Source organism: Ornithodoros turicata, chromosome 5 (genome assembly GCF_037126465.1).
Source record: "Ornithodoros turicata isolate Travis chromosome 5, ASM3712646v1, whole genome shotgun sequence".
NCBI lineage: Eukaryota > Metazoa > Arthropoda > Arachnida > Ixodida > Argasidae > Ornithodoros > Ornithodoros turicata.
The window spans coordinates 53112732-53130986 of NC_088205.1; the positions used below are offsets into that span (position 1 = coordinate 53112732).

Sequence of the window (18255 nt, forward strand, 5' to 3'; positions counted from 1 at the left end):
TCTTCCTGTCAATGGACAACTGACATTTTGCTCCCGTCTATACTCAGGAATGTTGACCCAGAGCTTGGTTTCTGGATGCCACAAAACACTTCTCGCCAAGATGGTGCACTGTGACTCATGGACTGTGACTCAATGGGGCATTTACAGCTCAGTGTCATTACCACCTGAGGCAAGTTGACTCTCTCAGATACTGTCACTGCAGTGCTGTAGAAGACCCAGATTATATTCTTTGTCATTCCCAGCACTACCCAGCTTTCCAAACTGCCATTTTCGGATCTCTCAATAATCTGAACTCCTGCCCCTCTCTCTAAAATTGCTTGGCCTATGGCTAAATCAAGCCCACGAATGCCTGCCCTCAAAGCTCTTTTGGCAATTTTGGACTCCATATGACATTATTTCCTTCCTCACACCACAAGCAGCTATGGGGTAGAGTATCGCCCCAGGCAATGAAACTCCCTGTCCATCTCAAAATAAAGTTGATGAACTGCATCTGCAACTTCCGCGAGGTGGTTTAAGTACATGTTATGTGTAACCTAGTAATGCTGGTATGTGGATGGAGTGGCTAGTTTGCCACAGTACCACAAATAGGAACACAAATGGCTGATACACCTGCTACAGAATCTGGGCCAAGACGATGAGCACTTGGAATCATCACAGTTTTTAGTGCCATGCATAGGAAGATAGAGTACCCTCAAATTTTGTACTACTTTTTCTGAATTAGTTGTAATTACGCCGCAGCTACATAGGCAGCAGTTAAAATGCTACTCACAATTGCCAAAACTTCATGCTAGCACTCAATTCTTTTTACAAACTTTGGTTTGTGATGTGATGAATGTTTCGGTGACTTCAATAGGCGCGGTTTCACCAACTCTGGTTAACTGAACCAAGATCAAGGGTTGCCGATTCTTGAACCTAACAGAGACTTCTTTTTTTTCCATCGGTGATGTGGTGAATATTTCAGTAATAATAACTCCTTTAGTGAAGCAGATAGTTTAATGACCGTTCATCTTAGTTCAGATGCTGAAAAGGTTGGTGAAACTGGGTCATAATGTAGCCTTTGTGTTCTGGTGCTGTGCAATGGTTTTTCAAAGGATTCAAACTACATAAAAGGTTAATAATCGGAAGGGGAGGGCTGAGTTCCACGAATGGGCACTTGTTCGCTGCCTCCTCTAGAAAGAAAGTAGGACCGAAAGTCGCGTGCTCTTTAAGAGACCACCGTAGTCCCCTCAAGACCGTGCCTTTTAGACGCGAACTCATCCCCCCTAGCTTTGAACGTAGCTCAACTGTACCAAATTGGTGGCTCTGTTCAACAGTATGATGTCATTTGTTTTTATGATGAACAGTACGATGTCATTTGAACCGTTTCCAAACCACTTTGTACAAGGTATGCCAGCAGTGTACTGTCTGGGAAAGGTAGTTTTCGTGTCCACTTCAAGAAGACAATTTTTTAAGAGGCGTAGAGGATGCGTAACTAATGTGTGATTTCCGCTAAATATCAGAAGAGAGGTGCACACCTAGATACTTGAAACCTGAACTCAATTAATTGTAGGATCAAAATTACACGGGAATATATTGAGGTTTGTCTTGTTCACAAAAGATATCATTGCACATCATAAACACTGCAAACTACTCATTGAGCATAGTCGGTCCGCGGTACGGAAAGTGAAACTCGTCATTGCCCATTGTGAACATGGCCACGCAACAGTGCTTGCAGCTTTGCATTTCTCAGAGTTCCTTTCATCACTTTGTTATGAGATGACTAATGCTTTGCCAATTCAACACGAACATAATTGTACTTTGGAACAACTTGTTTGCAAAGCATATGTACTCGTATGCACTTCCTTTAATCGCTTCAGGAGTATTTCTCCCGTAACATATCTCAGCAGATGCAGCATGTCATGTTGGTAACACAATTTTGGCACAGTATTTGCTTGGTATATCCAACAAGCAGAGACATCAAATCTTTGTGCCAAAATGGTGTGCCACGTGTCCGTATAGAGACGAGTCGCTTAGATGGAATAGGTATAGCACCTTGATGTTGAATGCAAGAAGTTAATGTTTGACAACATATATGTCATGGGTTAAATAGAGCAGTACATCATACACATCAGAAGAATGCCAACACTTCAGTGCTTTACATTTACCTGTTGTTCCAATGTTTACTCTCCCTTCTATTGGAATTATGTATTTCAGAATCAGTTTTGTATTATTTAATTTTAATTTGGCAATCCTTTCACATGTCTTGTGATAGACAGGTTAGCAATGTAAGCAGTGTTTATGTGTCTCTCAAAACCTGCATCGTTATGCAAAAATACTCCAAAAGCCGGCAGACGACATAACTAGACAAAAAAGTAGAGAACTCCGACTTAACATAACAAAATAACAAGGTTTACTCAGACGTTTCGTCCGTCATGCGACGGACATCATCAATGCCAAACTGAATGAGAGATTGCACAACCGGTCGCTATTTAAGGAGATGGGAGTATTGTTTGGGGAGGGGCTACGGTTTTTGTTACAAACCGAGGGGTCACCGCGTATGTGCCAAGACTCTAGAAGCTTCCTGTGTCCCCATCTTTGTTCTCTCTTGTTATGTTAAGTTGGAGTTCTACTTTTTTGTCTGCATTTTTATGTCTGAGGCTGTTTTTGTGACAAGAGGGCAAGGGTGCCGGCAACATGGCACATGTTCACAAAAATGCAGAACCAGAGAGACACACACAAAAAAAAATTACAGCATAACACAGTCCCAATCATTTTGTCGTGTCCTTTTTGCTGTGTCGTCTGTTCTACATTTTTTTTTCGTGTGTAGTTTCTGGATTTTAAGCCCAAAAGCAGTTGCTGTAGAGGATGCTGAGAACATGCGAAGCATACATTTTTTCATTCTCACATTGTGCTGTAAGCAGTGTGAAATACAACTCAAAAGGAATTTAACGAGAGACAACTTGTCACCAAGATTAGTGTGGGAATATCGCAAAGGAAAAATAATTCTAAACCATAATGGATTCCTATCCTATTTAATGGTACAGTGTCAGATAAAAGCTATTCAAATAATATTAAAGAAGTAACCGTGCAAATGATCAGTCAAACATTGAAGCTGGCTGCAGTACACTACAATGTGTCACATGTAACAATATCAGTGTTTCCAAAACTGACACATAAACTTTAGGGAGGCCGCAATAGTCAAAGCGGGGGTTACACCACTTGGCGAAAAGAGAAAGCAGATGAAGTGAACGCAATAAGCGACAAAACCAAGGAAACTATCTCGCTACAACTGCAATATATTGAAGCTGTTTTAAAAAAATAGAAGTTCAGTTCAGCGCACAAACACTCAGGAACCGAGCTAACGTGCTTTTCGTCAAGTCCGTCAGGTCACTATTTCTCACTGTATCATGACCCCCGAACCTACAGCATACGTCACTTGCGCACAGTAGTATAACATTGATATTATTGTAGATGTGTCAAGGCGCACACATGCACAGACAAGGAAAGATATCAGCTGTCGCGCAGAAAGCCATCCCGAAAGCTATGCCCATCTTCGTTGATACACCCACGAATCCACAGGAAGACCGCCGAGGGTCTCCCACTCGGATTAAGTACCTGTACCTTGAACTGTAAACAGTTTGGTGTACACTCCAGAACACGAGAACAGCTGATTGCCGATTTCGTGGGCGCGGCCATGCGAGCCGACAAGGACAGTTCAACAGAGGAGCAATTTTAGGTGAACGTGATTGTGGCGCTAGTGGTGGGCGCACTTCAAACGACGTAAAACACACACAAAAAAAATGAGCAAGGACACTTGCTCATTTGTCATTATTTGGGCTTGTAATCCACATCAGGGTTCAGAAAGGCTGCTAAGCGCCGATGGCCGGCACAAGAAAAACGTGTTTGCAATGGTTTTCGTCCCGTTGCGGTTCCAGCGAATATACCTTTTTTTTTCTGCTTCCTTCCTCTCTTTTCTTTCTTTTTTTTCTTTATCGTTTTTTACTGTTGTCCGTTCGTTTCGGGGCCCTAGCTTAGAAAGCTGGTCCTGTTTAGTTTCGGTATAAATCGGAATGTGGGGGCAGGGGGAACAGTCCACCGCTCCTCGAGATTTCACGGAGGCTCCCCCCCCCCCCCCCGACCTTTCGCTCTGAGGACCCCACCTTTCGTCCGCAAGTTTTCAGCGCTTTTACCGCAGAATGAAAATGAACACCAGTTTAAAAAGTAGTACGTAGAAGACGAGTAAAACACGAAATTCACCCGAATCGGTACTATCTACGTGGTACTGTATCTGCATACCTACTACTCGGACAGCAGTGACATGCAGTGGAGCTGCCTTGTATATGGTACTAGAAAACGCAGATTTGCTCTCCAGCAAAGGGCACTGCCTTGTTTTTGGTCAACGCAGGGAAGCCTTCAGTGGAAGCTCTTATTTGCAGCAAGGAGTTTGCTGGTACGTTTGATGACTCGTGAAGCTTACCTGGCTGTTTTTGCCTCAACCATGGCTAGAATAATCGACAAAGCGTATGGTGCAGCAATAAACACCATTTACCAGATAAATCAATGTACTTTTGACGGTAATATGAATTTTTAAAAAATGAGGAAAGACGCCATCGCACGCTCACTTCTATAAATTTTTCTTACCGCCTTTAGTGAAACCATCAACAAGCATTTCAGTTTCCACTGCTCTAGTGCGAGTTTTTTCGCCTCAAGGTAATCATAACGCGAGATGGCCTTCCCTATCTGCATTATAACGTCCACCGTCATCAGATCACTGGGACGAGTCATTGCTAGTGGATCCTATTTTTGTATATGCCGCACTTCTCAATCTCTAACTCCATGTCCCGCAGTGCTCTCCATCAGGTTAGGTTAGGTTAGGTTGGGTAGGTTAGGGCTCGCTCCTCCTTGCCGTGAAGGACTTCCGACGCCCTTACGGATAAGGGAAGTAGAATAGTACGGGCGAGGTATCTCCGTACCTGGAACGGTGCACTACAAACAAATGTCATCTCTGTGGATAATAATTTGAAGCATGTAGATATGAAGGATTCATCTCATATCTAGAATAAACATGAAGGAAGATTGACAGCAATTCTGCTCTTTCTGTTTCTCGAAAGAAAGAAAAACAGCTTCATAAAAAAATTACATCTTAATGAATTATGGAAATTAGAATGTCAAAATACCTTACAGATAAGGTTTTCCTCCACTCGCATACCGTAAATGCGAAACTAATGTACAGGTAGCCCTAGTTGTTTTATTTTAAAAATTCTGTATTAAAAAGGGCTACGACCACCAAGTATGCCTTTGTGGCACGTTCCCGTCGATTTTGTGTGTGTGTGCGTTTCAGCTTCGACAAATTTTTATAAAAAAGCCACAAGAGCACGTCATTTTCACAGTTGAGTGGTCAGGCGAATATCTTTTCCAAGAAAGACTATAATGACTAACAAGGATGACTAATTAATGAAATTCATTAATTAACTTTTTAATTGGACGTCTTGAACAAAAGCCAGATATCGATATCGGAGACTGCCCTAGTTAAAATCCACACCACGTTTAAAAATTTTGAAAAACACACGTGTATTAAAATATCCATCCCTGAATTTTGACATGCAAATGGGCCAAAACCGAAACCGTGGCAACCACGTTTGGGGTGGTGGTCTTCACGGTACGGGATCTGTATGTACCTCTGTATGTCAACTGCGCTCGCAACTATATTGTCTTGGCTCAGAAACCGTATGTTTTTGGAACGTAGAGAGAGGAAAAAGGAATCATAAAATACGAATATACTTCAAGTACTCTTCTGCTTAGGAAAGCGAGAGTTCTCCGTTTCTTTGCCACACGCTGAAATTGAACCGCTGTTTTTATACCAGCTATTTATTGACTCTATGTTGCACTAGTGTCAGCGCGTTGAGCGGTTGAGCCGTTGAGCTGGAATTGGAATTAGAATTGGAAATAAAGCAAGAATAATAATAAATAATACTAAAAAGAAAAACAATGAAAAAGTGTTGAGCTATCTGAGCTGATCGAGGTCGGTTCACTCTGGAAATTGTTGCACCGAATACTAGCGCCGCCTTCTCAGCTAAAATTGTCCCTCTGTTGAACGTTGAACTGTCCTTCTCGGCTCGCATGGCCGCGCCCATGAAATCAGCAATCAGCTGTTCTCGTTTTGTGGAGTGTGCACCAAACTGTTTGCAGTTCAAGGTACAGGTACTTAATACGAGTGGGAGAGCTTTGGCAGTCTTTCTGTGGATTCGTGGGTGCATCAACGAAGATGGACATAGCTTTCGGGATGGCTGAGTGTGCGACAGCCGATATCTTTGCTCGTCTGTGCATGTGTGTGTGCGCGCTCTTGTTTAGGAAGCTTGTACTATGCCCTGATACATATACAGTAATATGAATCTTATACTAGTGCGCGCAAGTAACGCTTGATGCAGGTCCAGGGTCTCGTCACCATACAGTGAGGAATACTGCGACCAACTGCGGCACACTTGATTGAAGGCATTGCTGCGAGTTAGCTTGTTTTCCCACTGAACTTGCGTTTTTGTAAAACAACTTCAATGCAGTTGTAGCGAGATAGTTTCGTTAGTTTTGTGGCATATTGCGCTCACTTCATCTGCTTTCTCTTGGGCCCCGCTTGGGCTATCGCGGCCTCAATGGGAGTCCTGACACACGGTTTGGGAAACACTGAGGCATACTATATATTGTTACATGTGACATAGTGTAGTGTACTGAAGCCAGCTTCACTGTTGTATTGTTTCTTCCCATGGTTATTTCTTCAACTTTATTTGAATGAGGAAATGTATGCCTTGCATGTTCTGGATGTTCTCTAATTGCTGACCTCCGCTGTTGGGCTAAAATCCATCAACTACACAAAAAGATTAACAAATGTAGAACAGGAGACAGAAACACGGACAGAATGGCATGATTGAGATCATGATATGCTGCAGTGGCGTAGCTGCGGGGGGGGGGGGGGGGGGGCTAGGGGGACCCCTCTACCTCCCACTCACCGACCCAGGCAAATCGCGCAAATCCGAGGAGAAAATAATATATGGGGGGGGGGGGGGGACCAGTGTGACGATCGCGAAAGTTCTTACAGTTCATGGCGTCTATCTAAGCGGCACACTTGAATGGTTTCCAAAGTATGAGCTTTTCAAAATCCTTCCACTCTCGTGACACCACCTCATACGACATCGCAGTATAATCGTATTGTGAATGTCCAAATCACTTATTTTCGTTCTTTTTTTTTTCAACCGCATGCTGCGGTGTGCACAGGTATAGTGTGTTGTCGCACCCAGGATCAGCGTCGGGGATGGAGTGGGCGGATTTTCGTATAGAGCCCCCCCCCCCCCCCCCTACTACTTTGGAGGTCTGCCTACGCCACTGATATGCTGTCAATTTTTTCTGTGTCTCTGGTTGTACATTCTATGAACATGTGCCACATTGCCAGCACCCTTTCCCTCTTGCTACGAAGAGAGCCTCTCAGTGATAAAAATGCAGGCTGTCAAATGCACGTAAACAGTGCTTACATTTTTTGGGGTCTTCACTCATCTAATGTTTATGCCAGAAAATGCTCCCCTAGTCCTCGTGGCATACTGAATATGAGCGTGGTCCACAGCCACAAACTACATTTTAAATTAGCACTGCAGTACACTCTTAAAAATGAACTTCACCACATAGCACGCAACTAGCCAACCATCACCTCGAATGATACCGTTATCTGCCCTGATTTGTTGGAAACGGGAGGCGTACGCCTTTTCTGTGACGCTTATGCTGTTCATAATTGTCACAGAAAAGGCGTACGCCTCCCGTTTTCAACAAATCAGGGCAGATAACGATATCATTTGAGGTGATGGTTGGATAGGAGCGTGCTATGCGGTGAAGTTCATTTTTAAGAGTGTATGTTTATCGGCACACATGAAATTACCCTTCATTAGTGCATCATGCAAACTCATCGATTCTGATGCTAACTGCTCATAAAATAACATGGGGTGGGGTGAAAGACACTGGCATCACATGTTGCGTCCCAAGCAGTAACGTACTCACCAGGGCCGGTGCTAGGGGTGCGCAGGGCCTGAGGCAAAGGCACATCGCGGGGCCTGTTTCACACAAGCAGTAATAAAAAGATAAGAAATGATAAGATTTTCGCGGTGGGAGATTTTAGCAGTACGGGAAATGGCAGCAGGAGAGAAGGGTGCGAAATCCTCGGTATAGCTTGCAAGGTTGGTGGATTTTTCTTAAAAGTGGGACCTTTTCTCATCACATGACGGAATGGCACATAGTACATTCTTCTCTCATTTCTGTTTTAGTCGAACATCCCGCGTGCGATTAAGTGCATACTTGATATTAAAAAAAAAAGTAATCCGTGGTTGGGGGCTTCGTGCGCGGGGCCTAAGGTGGTCGCCTTACACTATCGCCGGCCCTGGTACTCACTCAGCAGTGACGTCACTAGCAGCGATTTTTCACTGAAGCCTGCACCTCAACGATGTAATCCACATCTCGATTGCAGAAAAAGTAACCACATGTTTGTTATTACTTGGTATAGAGTTGAAACTTGTTAATGTGATGACGGTCTCGTGGATTTTGGCAATAAAACCATTTTAAGATAAAGAACACCTCTTAAGGTGTAAGCTATGAAAAGTAGTAAATTGAGTGAGACATAGTGAGGTTCCTTCATCTTTTCAATGTTGACATACATCTGCTTGTGCAACTGTCAATCTGGGCTATTCCAGCAAAAACCAGCCAGAGATGTAGCTTGACTCTCTTAAATATCACTGAAAAAAATTATGTGCATTTTTTAGACGATGCATATATAGAATATACATCATCATTTTGTTTTCTTGAACAATGGGGGCGCATTAAACTGTGCCGAAATATGAAGTTGTCCCTTACGAGCTTCCTTCTGACATCTACATATACATCATTTGTGCGCTTTCCTTGCCAGGTGTTAGAGGGGAAGCACGGGTCTGCCATCCCAAAGGGCATATAGAACGAGAATAAATCTGGTGACGTGGTGAGAACTCAAGAACGAAGCACATTTTGGGTCAAGTTTATGATAAATTTCTGGCATATCAGCATTCTTGAAGGAGCCCCAGATTGTTTATGATTGTAAACTGCTGCATGGGGATTAGCGTCACATAAAAATGTCAAGCTAATCTATATTCCTTGTTTAACCAAGCGTTTGAGAATATCAAGCACTCGCCAAAAATTTATTTTTTTCAGATACTATATTCACATATAGGTCGTCTAAAAGAAATCTTCCCTTATTTGTATAACCAGTCCTCTCCTATAACACATTGAAAATCAGCAGGCTTATTTTTCTTGAAAAAACAAACAAAAAAATTGTCACCATAATGTGCTGCAGCTTCTTCGTCAGTTGAGGTCATCTAGGAAGCAAAAAAAAAAAAAAAAAAAGGATGCCTGTCTGAAATGGCTGTCTCCTGCGGAAATGGACACTCTGCTTTTCCATTTTGAGAACCTACAGGTGTATTTGTTCTTACGCAAGCAAAATGTTTCGTCAGCTGATTCATATCCCATCTGTATGACGCTATAACACACTTTGAACAAATTTAGCACTCTCCTGTTCTGCCCAGTTCCACAGATTAGTTGCAGTCGCTGCTTCATAACAGCTTTGTCAACATTTATGATTGTTTTCACATACCTGAAGTCGTCTGGAAAGTTAACATATCTCATCATTTCAAGGACAGACCCTCTCCTATAGCATGTTCAGAATCTGCTGGCATGTGTTTTCTGTTGATCTTATTGCATCAGCTGACCATATTCGCTGAGATCATGTCAGAATGCGACATAACAGCTTTTAGAAACAATTTATTATGATCTCGAGTGCCCTTCAACCACAACAGAAAAAAAAGCCCACAGTCTTTCTTTCAGTGGAAATAAGTGTTTTTGCTGCATTAACAGAAAGTGGCTCAAAGTAATAGTACCTCCTTGTGGCCTGGGTGGAGCATGCCTCACTGTGCTTTATGTCCAGTAATTTCTACTCCAACCTTGGCAGTGAGCCACAACGTATGCAGTCTTCAAACTTTCTTTCACCCGGAAGAACAGCTTACAGCTCTGCAGGCATCAGGATATCTGCACGCAATAGGGGGCTGCAATCTAGCTCTATAGGTGCCAACGTTTTAAATGGTACTGCAAACACAGTCATAGTGCCCTTTATCACGGCAGAAAGCATTTATGTCAAAGTCATGCTTGTGGAGGCAAAGCCATGCTTGCCAAAGCCAAAGAGGCAAAGTGATGCTTATGTTGGGTTTTATTATGCCCTGCTGCTCAGTGTATGGCTTCTGCTTTTAGCTGGAACAAACCAATAAAAAAATTGTGAGGAAAGAAATATGCCACCTTCGGTCGCCATCGACCAAGCAAGATATGTCAATAAAGGTGTTTGTTATTCACACTGCTATGTGATTGTGTTCATGTTAAGCAGGGTTGTACGTAACGCGTTACTAGTGATCAATTACTTTTTGCAGTAATTTTTTAGCGTAATCAATTAATTTTGTGAGCAAGGAATTTTCTAAGTAATCTGATTACAATTTGCGGTAATCAATTACTGAGTAACTGATTACTTCTTTCACCTTCTGTCAACAATGGCAACCCTTTTCAGCAAGCCAATCTCTTCTTCTGTTCCACCACCAGTTCGACTGAAGCAATGACGCAGAGGTCACTGTGACGGCCGTCTCTAGTCCACACGTGTTATACACACGCGTTATTACCACAGTAATATGATACAACCGCGATAATATGGTGATACGATAATATTACAACCGCGACCTACTAGAGCAACAGTAAAATAGGTGACTGTATTGATAAATTGTGGGGGCTGAATATAACAACAGTAACAAAACGAAGCCGAAGTTTCGATGTTGTTTAAATGTATGTATAAATCTGTAATAAATGAGTGTGTGTGTTTTGTAATTTGCTTTGAAATGCATTTGTGAATTCCACTTATTATGTATGTTGGTGTCTCATATTAGAATTTGCAACAAGAGCTGCATGGTTGCATTCACTGCCCTGCTTGTTGGCTTTGCTATGGCCCACAATTGAAAAGTAACGGGAAAAGTAATGCGCTACATTTTTAATCGGTAACGTATTACATTTTTGATGAAGTAATTTGTAAAGGTAAAGGATTACTTTTCATGCAGCAGTAACAGTAACTGTAATCAATTACTTTTTTTCGAGTAATGTGTACAACTCTGATGTTAAGTCAACTGTTTGGATCTGATAGTACCAGCTAGCTTCCTTGTAGTGTAACATGTATGTGACCGCATGAAGGACAAAGAGGAGGAATTAGCTAGCCTGGGGTAGGAGCTCTCACACTGGCATAGCTTGTCAAAAAGAAAATGTGGATCATACATCACATAAAACAGAAATACCAGTACATTTTCAGCAACCACCGGATAATTTCTAGTAGGTGCGGTGCATATAGCGTGTCGAGATGGACTGGTATTTTTATTCTTGGAGAAATCATATTTTTGCAGTTATAAGGGATGACAACATGTTCTACATCCGAAGTGGATGTACTAATTAGGTCTCGTTTAATTATTGGAAATAGAAGGCCGGTGCAAATGCAACGTCGGTTTCCCTATGTGCCGCTATAGTTTTCAAAAGCATGCTCGTGACCATTTGCTATGAGGACATGGTCCCAAAATAATTGTTGTGTGAGAGTAAGTCTCGGAGCGGTTCTTTTTGCTTTTTGCCTTTTCACTTGAACGTGAGGGAGAAACAACGCTGCAGAACTGCAAGCAGCACATTTAATGTAATGTCGCGCAGGATGCAAGTTTTATAGCGATTTCATATTTCAGCACAATGTTTATACGCTGTAAAAATAGGTGCAAGGGTACCATTGCATACAATGAAGTAGCTGGTACCGTAAATTTTAGACCTCTTCTTGGCGTGGGTGCTCAGCATAAAGAGTGACCTGTTAATAAACGTACTTGGGAATTTCTGAATGCGAATATCATAGGAGAGAAAGACTTAGGAAATAGGAGGAAAGAAAGGAGACTTCTGATTTCAGTTATTTATTGTTCTTGGTTTTCTTGAGCTCCGACATCTGATAACTAGAATTTGCACTCTATATCCACGCAAAAATGATGCAAAAATTTTTGAGAGAAAATTTCATGGTTTTTAAAACCTTGAAAATTGCATTCTTAGGTTCCAGGGTATTCAAAGACCAGTGAAAACAAAGTACTTGAAGTATTACGTCTAGATACATCTCTTTCAGCTTTTGCATAGTAACTCGTTGTCTAGGAATGTGCGCGAATCAATGTGGATGTTCCTGAAATTGGAATCTTATTTCGTTACACTTTGAGATTATCGTATGCTGGTTACAAAAATTAAGGCACCTAAGCTGACTCAAGTTATTCATGCGAGAGAAAATAGTTTTTACTTGCAAACAAACAAACAGTTTCTTCACATTTATATGCAGCTTATTTGCAGAAATGCATTTCGAGTGTCTGTCCAGTACCTGTTCCCTGCATATATCCGAACGTCGTCTCACAAGGAAAACCACAGGTAGGAAAGTACACAGACAGGTTCGAATTTCACGGTTCTGAGGCTGGAACACGCACAAACAAACACAGACGGACAAACACAACACATCCACACGGTATCGTTTTTTTTCTCGTCGATCGTCACTTTTCAACTCTACGATTTCACAATCAAGGCAGCCCTGCAGAAGAATGGCGATGTTCGCGACAATGTTCATAATATAGCAGGTGTCCACCATAGTTGGAACCAACACCGGGAGCTCATTTGGTGACTTACGACACGAAGTCAGAGTTCAACATACTCAAATTTGACAGGCGAGCAACAGAACAAAGCATTAACCGCAGTGGCAACAGAATCCTGATAGTTGGCTAAATATACAGTAAACGATTCGTCCAGGATCGGTACTCTCGTTCTCAGCCCACCGCAAAGAGCCACACCCTGCGGAGAACTATTTTGAGACGCGGGAGTCAAAAGCCTTCACTGCTCTGAGGCTGTCGACCAATCAGAGACGATTTATTTTGAAAGTTGAATCTGAAGCGTTTGCATAGCAAAAGTTGATTTTTACGTCTTTATCTTTACACCGTGGATTTTTCGTGATTTATTTTGAGGAGTTTATTCTCGAAGCTTATCTTGCGTAGTGTAACGTAGAGTGATCCCTTCTAGTTCTTTTCTTTTTCGTCACTTTGGAACATTCTGGTTTGCCCCACATTCACAATTTGTTCTTGTCGAGTAACCGACCATAGCATAACCGCCGCTGAGGCCAATGGCGTTGCGAAAGAAATGCGAAGTGGGTAAAATTATCGTAAAAATATACAATTTCGAAATAAAGTAACTAGTTACTGTAACTAGCTGCTGAGAAAAGTAACTAGTTACAGTTACAAGTTGCATTTTTTGTAACTAGTTACCGTAACTAGTTCTTTGTAACTACGTTACTTCTCAATACGGCTATATTGCTGCCAAGTGCTGCCTTATTGTAATTGATTTCATCTTGGACAAAGTGATATATATATATTTAAAAAAATATGTTCGCATTTAGCTGGGACACCCTGTATATGGACATAGTACGCGCATTGACATCACCACAACGTTTAATGTAATTGTAAATCTACGTTAGACTTAGGGGCGCTATTATTGGCACTTTCGGAACAGTCACTTTGTTTTAGTTGCTAATATTGTTTTGCCTTAGTTACCTCGGGTTTCACTGTGTGTGAGTAATAGTAAACGATGAAGTGTCTGAGTGAGACTTGGTGTACAATACAAATACCGTCATGAGATGCCACAGACGCCGCCTCTACAGAGGAGGTCAGGGAGACAAGGCTGCTTGTCGCGATATATAAAAGAAAATCTTATGACTGCCACACTTGACAAAAAATCGCTGTGCACCAGTTCACGCTGCGTGAACAAATATATAGCTTATCTGTGATAACTGCACGCGTACGATTCCTCTGCTTTTCATGATACATTTGCGCCAGAGTAGGAACGAGAATGATACAGGCACTTGAGTAGTAAGGATAGTATGTCGCCTGGCCAGTTTACTTGGGGCACCAAGCCCAATAATTTAACCCATGCGGATACAGGTAATGTATTGCCAATTACGCAGCAGTACACGTGTAGTCGATATTCGAATAAGCTCGTAAACAGTAGGAATTTGTAGAGGCACCATTAGCACCATTTTTCCTAAGCTGTTTGGTTTCATGGAATGAACACGACAGAAATTTCAGTCTGGTCTTACTGTTGGATTGCCCAGCAAAGACGACCTCGAAGAAATAATTTTGTTTTACTCACCCAGAGCAAGCATAACAGGGTAATCTTCAACATGTCGAGCACTGCGATCTCGGGTCAATCGCTAGATGTACGATCACGGCGGAGTTTTGCACACCTACCTTCTAAGGTATAACAAACCGTTTGTGATGCACAAATGTTCCACGTATTCTGACCACGGAATTAGGTCAATATATAGGCAGCTGTACTTAGGCCACGTATCCTTACATGATTTGTGCAGACCTCGTTAGCTTGTTTACCCAAGTCATTTACAAGCTATTACTGGAGCACGCGTCGACAAGCGCACCTGTGTGTCGATGGAGCGTCGCATAAGCTACCCCCTTAAAATATTAATACTAGAGGAACATCGATCGTAAATGGGAAGAAACGCGTTGGCGACAATGGATACTTTCGAGGTACTAAGAGGGTAACGACTGAAGGAAAAAAACGTGGTGTGCCTTTGGATTTGTTTGGACATGAGGGCACTGAGAGTTGTCATACATTTCAGTGTGTCGTTGTGTGCAGCACTGCGATCATTTGACACCCAACATCTGACAACACAGCCCAACACGTCATTATCAATAATTTGCTTTATATCATATAATATTATATACTTATAAATGAATATTTAAAGGCCAGGATTCAACATCATAACCCGTTCCGTATCTAACATTTCCTTCATTTTGAATAATCGGCGCTGAAGTACATTTTAGAGACCGATTGTAGAGCGCGGATTTTCATGCAAATCCATATTTTTTCTCGATGTGGCTTCATACCTGGACGATGAAAAAATACTTTTGTTTTTCGTTTGGGACCAATCAGAAGGGTTCTATGGTGCATATAAATGCATGTTTTCCAACTTGTGTGATATCGCGCATGAAGGTTCATGAAAAGTGCATACATATCGGGGCTCTACGTCGCCAGACAACTGCGATCTGACGTGACGCCAGTGGTCGGATCTGTGGATTCATGTGGGGTCTGTGGGTCTGACGGTTCGTTGAAGGTCAGCTTCGGGGATACCTTGATTTTTTGAAACTATAACGATATTCAGGAATCCCAACTTGAAATTCAAAATTCAAATTCAAAAATATTTTATTAACACCATACATTAACACTGTTAAATATGGGACTGCTAGGCCATGTCTGTTTGGCAGTCTCGATTATGCACAGTAAAAAACACACGTGAAACACTTCTTGTGAATCTAAACAAAAGTTAGAGGCTACCACGTCACATAACCGAAAAAAAAGAGAAATAAATAATAATTACAACACCCGTACACACTGCAACATAAAACTGCTGCGCTTAATGGACACCATGTACATAGGTCATAAACAATAACCATGTGAACAAGACAAGAAGAAAAAAAGAGAAACAAATCAAAATCGAAAGACGCTATAGCTCGTCCAGAAGCATTAACATTAAGTTCTGTTTAAATGAAAACGTGCTATTTATTTTTCTTAGTTCTATAGGCAAAGATTTCCAGATTTTTGGTGCAACATAGCTTAGCTCCTGGAATCCAAAACTTGTGCGTGGTGAGGACAGGCTAATGTAAATGTCATCTCTGCAAAGGTGATATGAAGAAGAAAAATGTACAAAATGAACTATGTGAGGAAAATTTGGTGTGCATATTAAGCGGTGAACCAGTATAGTTATCTTGTACTTAAGCAAGGTGAAAATATGCATTTCGGAGAAGAGACTAAATGCAAATGTAATCGACACTCTTGGTTGCATTCGTTTTCATTTCCTGCACAGTAAATTCAAAAACACCCTTTCTGGGTAAAAAAAGGAGTTTTTAAGCAAATACGCCTTTTTTAATTCCACAAAGATAACCAAAGGCCGCAAAAAATGTGCTAAAAAAGGTGTATGAGAAAATACACTCTTTATTACACCAAGTGCTGTATCAAAAAGGGTGTTTTTATGCGTTTACACCTGTCTTTACACCCTTCAAGTAACACTGGTGTCGAAAAAGGTGTTTACGTGATATACAGCCTTTCTACACTGGTGTTGAAAACGGTGTTTTCATTCGTGAGAGAACAATTACATTGGCTTGACAGCTCCGCTCATTTGAAAATCACATTATAGACGATAGCTTGAGTTGAAAACACAATATTTGACAGGGAGGGATGTCAGGAAGCTCGCTGATATCTTGACTCGTTACAGGCGTACGTGTTAATTGCAAAGACACATGTTCGTCACCGTTACAGACGAGTTTTACCGGACTAAGCTTAGCGAATATACTCCAACGAACTGCATTTCAGTATATGATCAATCTGGTACGCCAATTTAGGCTATCGAGAGTACTCGGGCTCATTACAGGCATCGTCTGAAGATGGCAGCATCGTAACGCCGCTCATTTCACGAGCACGGACGGCGTTACGATGTTGCGATCTTCACCTCTTCCCTTACATATGTCCAACTGTTTTGTTTTCATTTTATTTGAATTGTTCTTTTTTTTTTTTGTTTGAGGGTTGCCAGTGACGCACTGCGCTCCAGTTTAGGTTCTGCTGTGGAACCACGGCTGGAACTGTGCCGTCGCTAGGGTGGTTGTTGCCATACAAGCAAAAACGTCGGACTGCATGGCTCGGCATGCTGCCGCGGGAGCTTACACCCTTTCGAAAGGGTGTAAGAGTGTTGAACACCCTCCTAAAAGGGTGTTTAAACAGGTGTTTTTTGCACAATACACCTTTTTGAATGGGTGTTACAGTTGATGCGGTGTAAAATAGGGTGCCAGCCATAGGACAAAAAGGTGTAAGCGGTTTATACCCAAAAGGGTGTTTTTGAATTTACTGTGTGTGTATGCGGGAGTCGGAAAAAAGCTGTCGCACCAATTTGTCCCCATGCAATCTGTCCCCTCTGCGACAGCGTTTTCCCTCCCCCGCATACAGAGGAAGGGAAAACGGGAGCGCTTCTACTTGAGCGTCGAAAAACGACCACTAGATCGCCTTATTTCCAGGCCATTTCCTCGCGCTATAACTGTCTCGATTTTTGTTCTGAAAACGGCAATGTTACCAGTGACTCCAAGGGATTCGATGTTCTCAATGGGTCAATCTTCTATCGTTGATAATTATAAAGTTAATTAACGGAAGTTAATTAATGCAACGACACAGAAGCTTGCCTGTGCTTTCTTAAGGCGGGCATTTAGCCGTAGAGCACATCGCCATTGGTTAAAACTGGGAAAAGTGATTTTTCTATTTTTAAAAATTACTTCTATAGAACGGTGGGCACCCTGTATGTCGTTTATGATATCGGATAATCCACCTGATAAGTAATGACTAAATTGTTGTAAGAACACAACCGGGATGTTGTCACGTCCTCTTGACTTTTTCGATTTAAGATTTAATATAACATTTTCAAGCTCTTGTTCACATACTGTCTCTAGGTAGAACGTGGACGGATCAGTTTGAGGCAGTGGAAGCGGAACGCCTTGTGGATGAGCTATATAATCTACTTGCTCTACGACACTGTTAAAATATTTATTAAACATATTACTAACAGTTGCGGGGTCGGTAATACCGCACTAGAATTATCAGCCACAAAAGGAGTGTCACTGATCTTGTTGGCCTGATTTAGTGCAACCTTTATAACGTTCCATATCTTCTTTTAATCCCCCCTACATTCAGTCACAATCCGAATGAAGTAGCGTTCCTTTGCTATTCTCAAGAGTTTTCCGAGTATATTGCTATACTTCTTATGGCGGATATACAGATCCTGATTGGTTGGGCTGGATCGATACTTTTTATACAAGTTATTTTTATGCTTTATGTATATTAGAAGGCCCGAGGTAACCCACGCTTTCTTAGCAGTACTTCGCTTTGACACGGGCATCTGACGAGTTGATTTTGCAATAAAAGTGTGTTCGATACTTAAGAGACGACTAAACTTATCTTGAGCATCACAGCAGTCCGATTGCGACCATTCCTCCGTAGACAGGTGCCGCTCAGAAGCAAGGAAGTCGGTAACAGATCGAACAGTAACTGTTGCACACCTGGCTCCTTTTGATTTAAATCAGCTCATGAACGCTG

At 41.9% G+C, this 18255-nt stretch overlaps 1 protein-coding gene across 2 annotated transcripts in view; it reads right to left on the reverse strand.

Annotated features, from left to right (window-relative positions):
• LOC135396041 (uncharacterized) overlaps positions 1–14410 on the reverse strand; it is a 534032-nt gene extending 519622 nt beyond the window's left edge. Inside the window, exon 1 of one of the 2 annotated variants that reach the window (XM_064627099.1) lies at positions 14257–14410. In XM_064627099.1, coding sequence (XP_064483169.1) covers positions 14257–14289 — 33 coding nt within the window. In that variant the 5' untranslated portion in view covers positions 14290–14410. The remainder of the gene's footprint in view (positions 1–14256) is intronic. The other variant, XM_064627098.1, reaches the window with a different exon arrangement.
• Positions 14411–18255: the final 3845 nt, after the last annotated feature.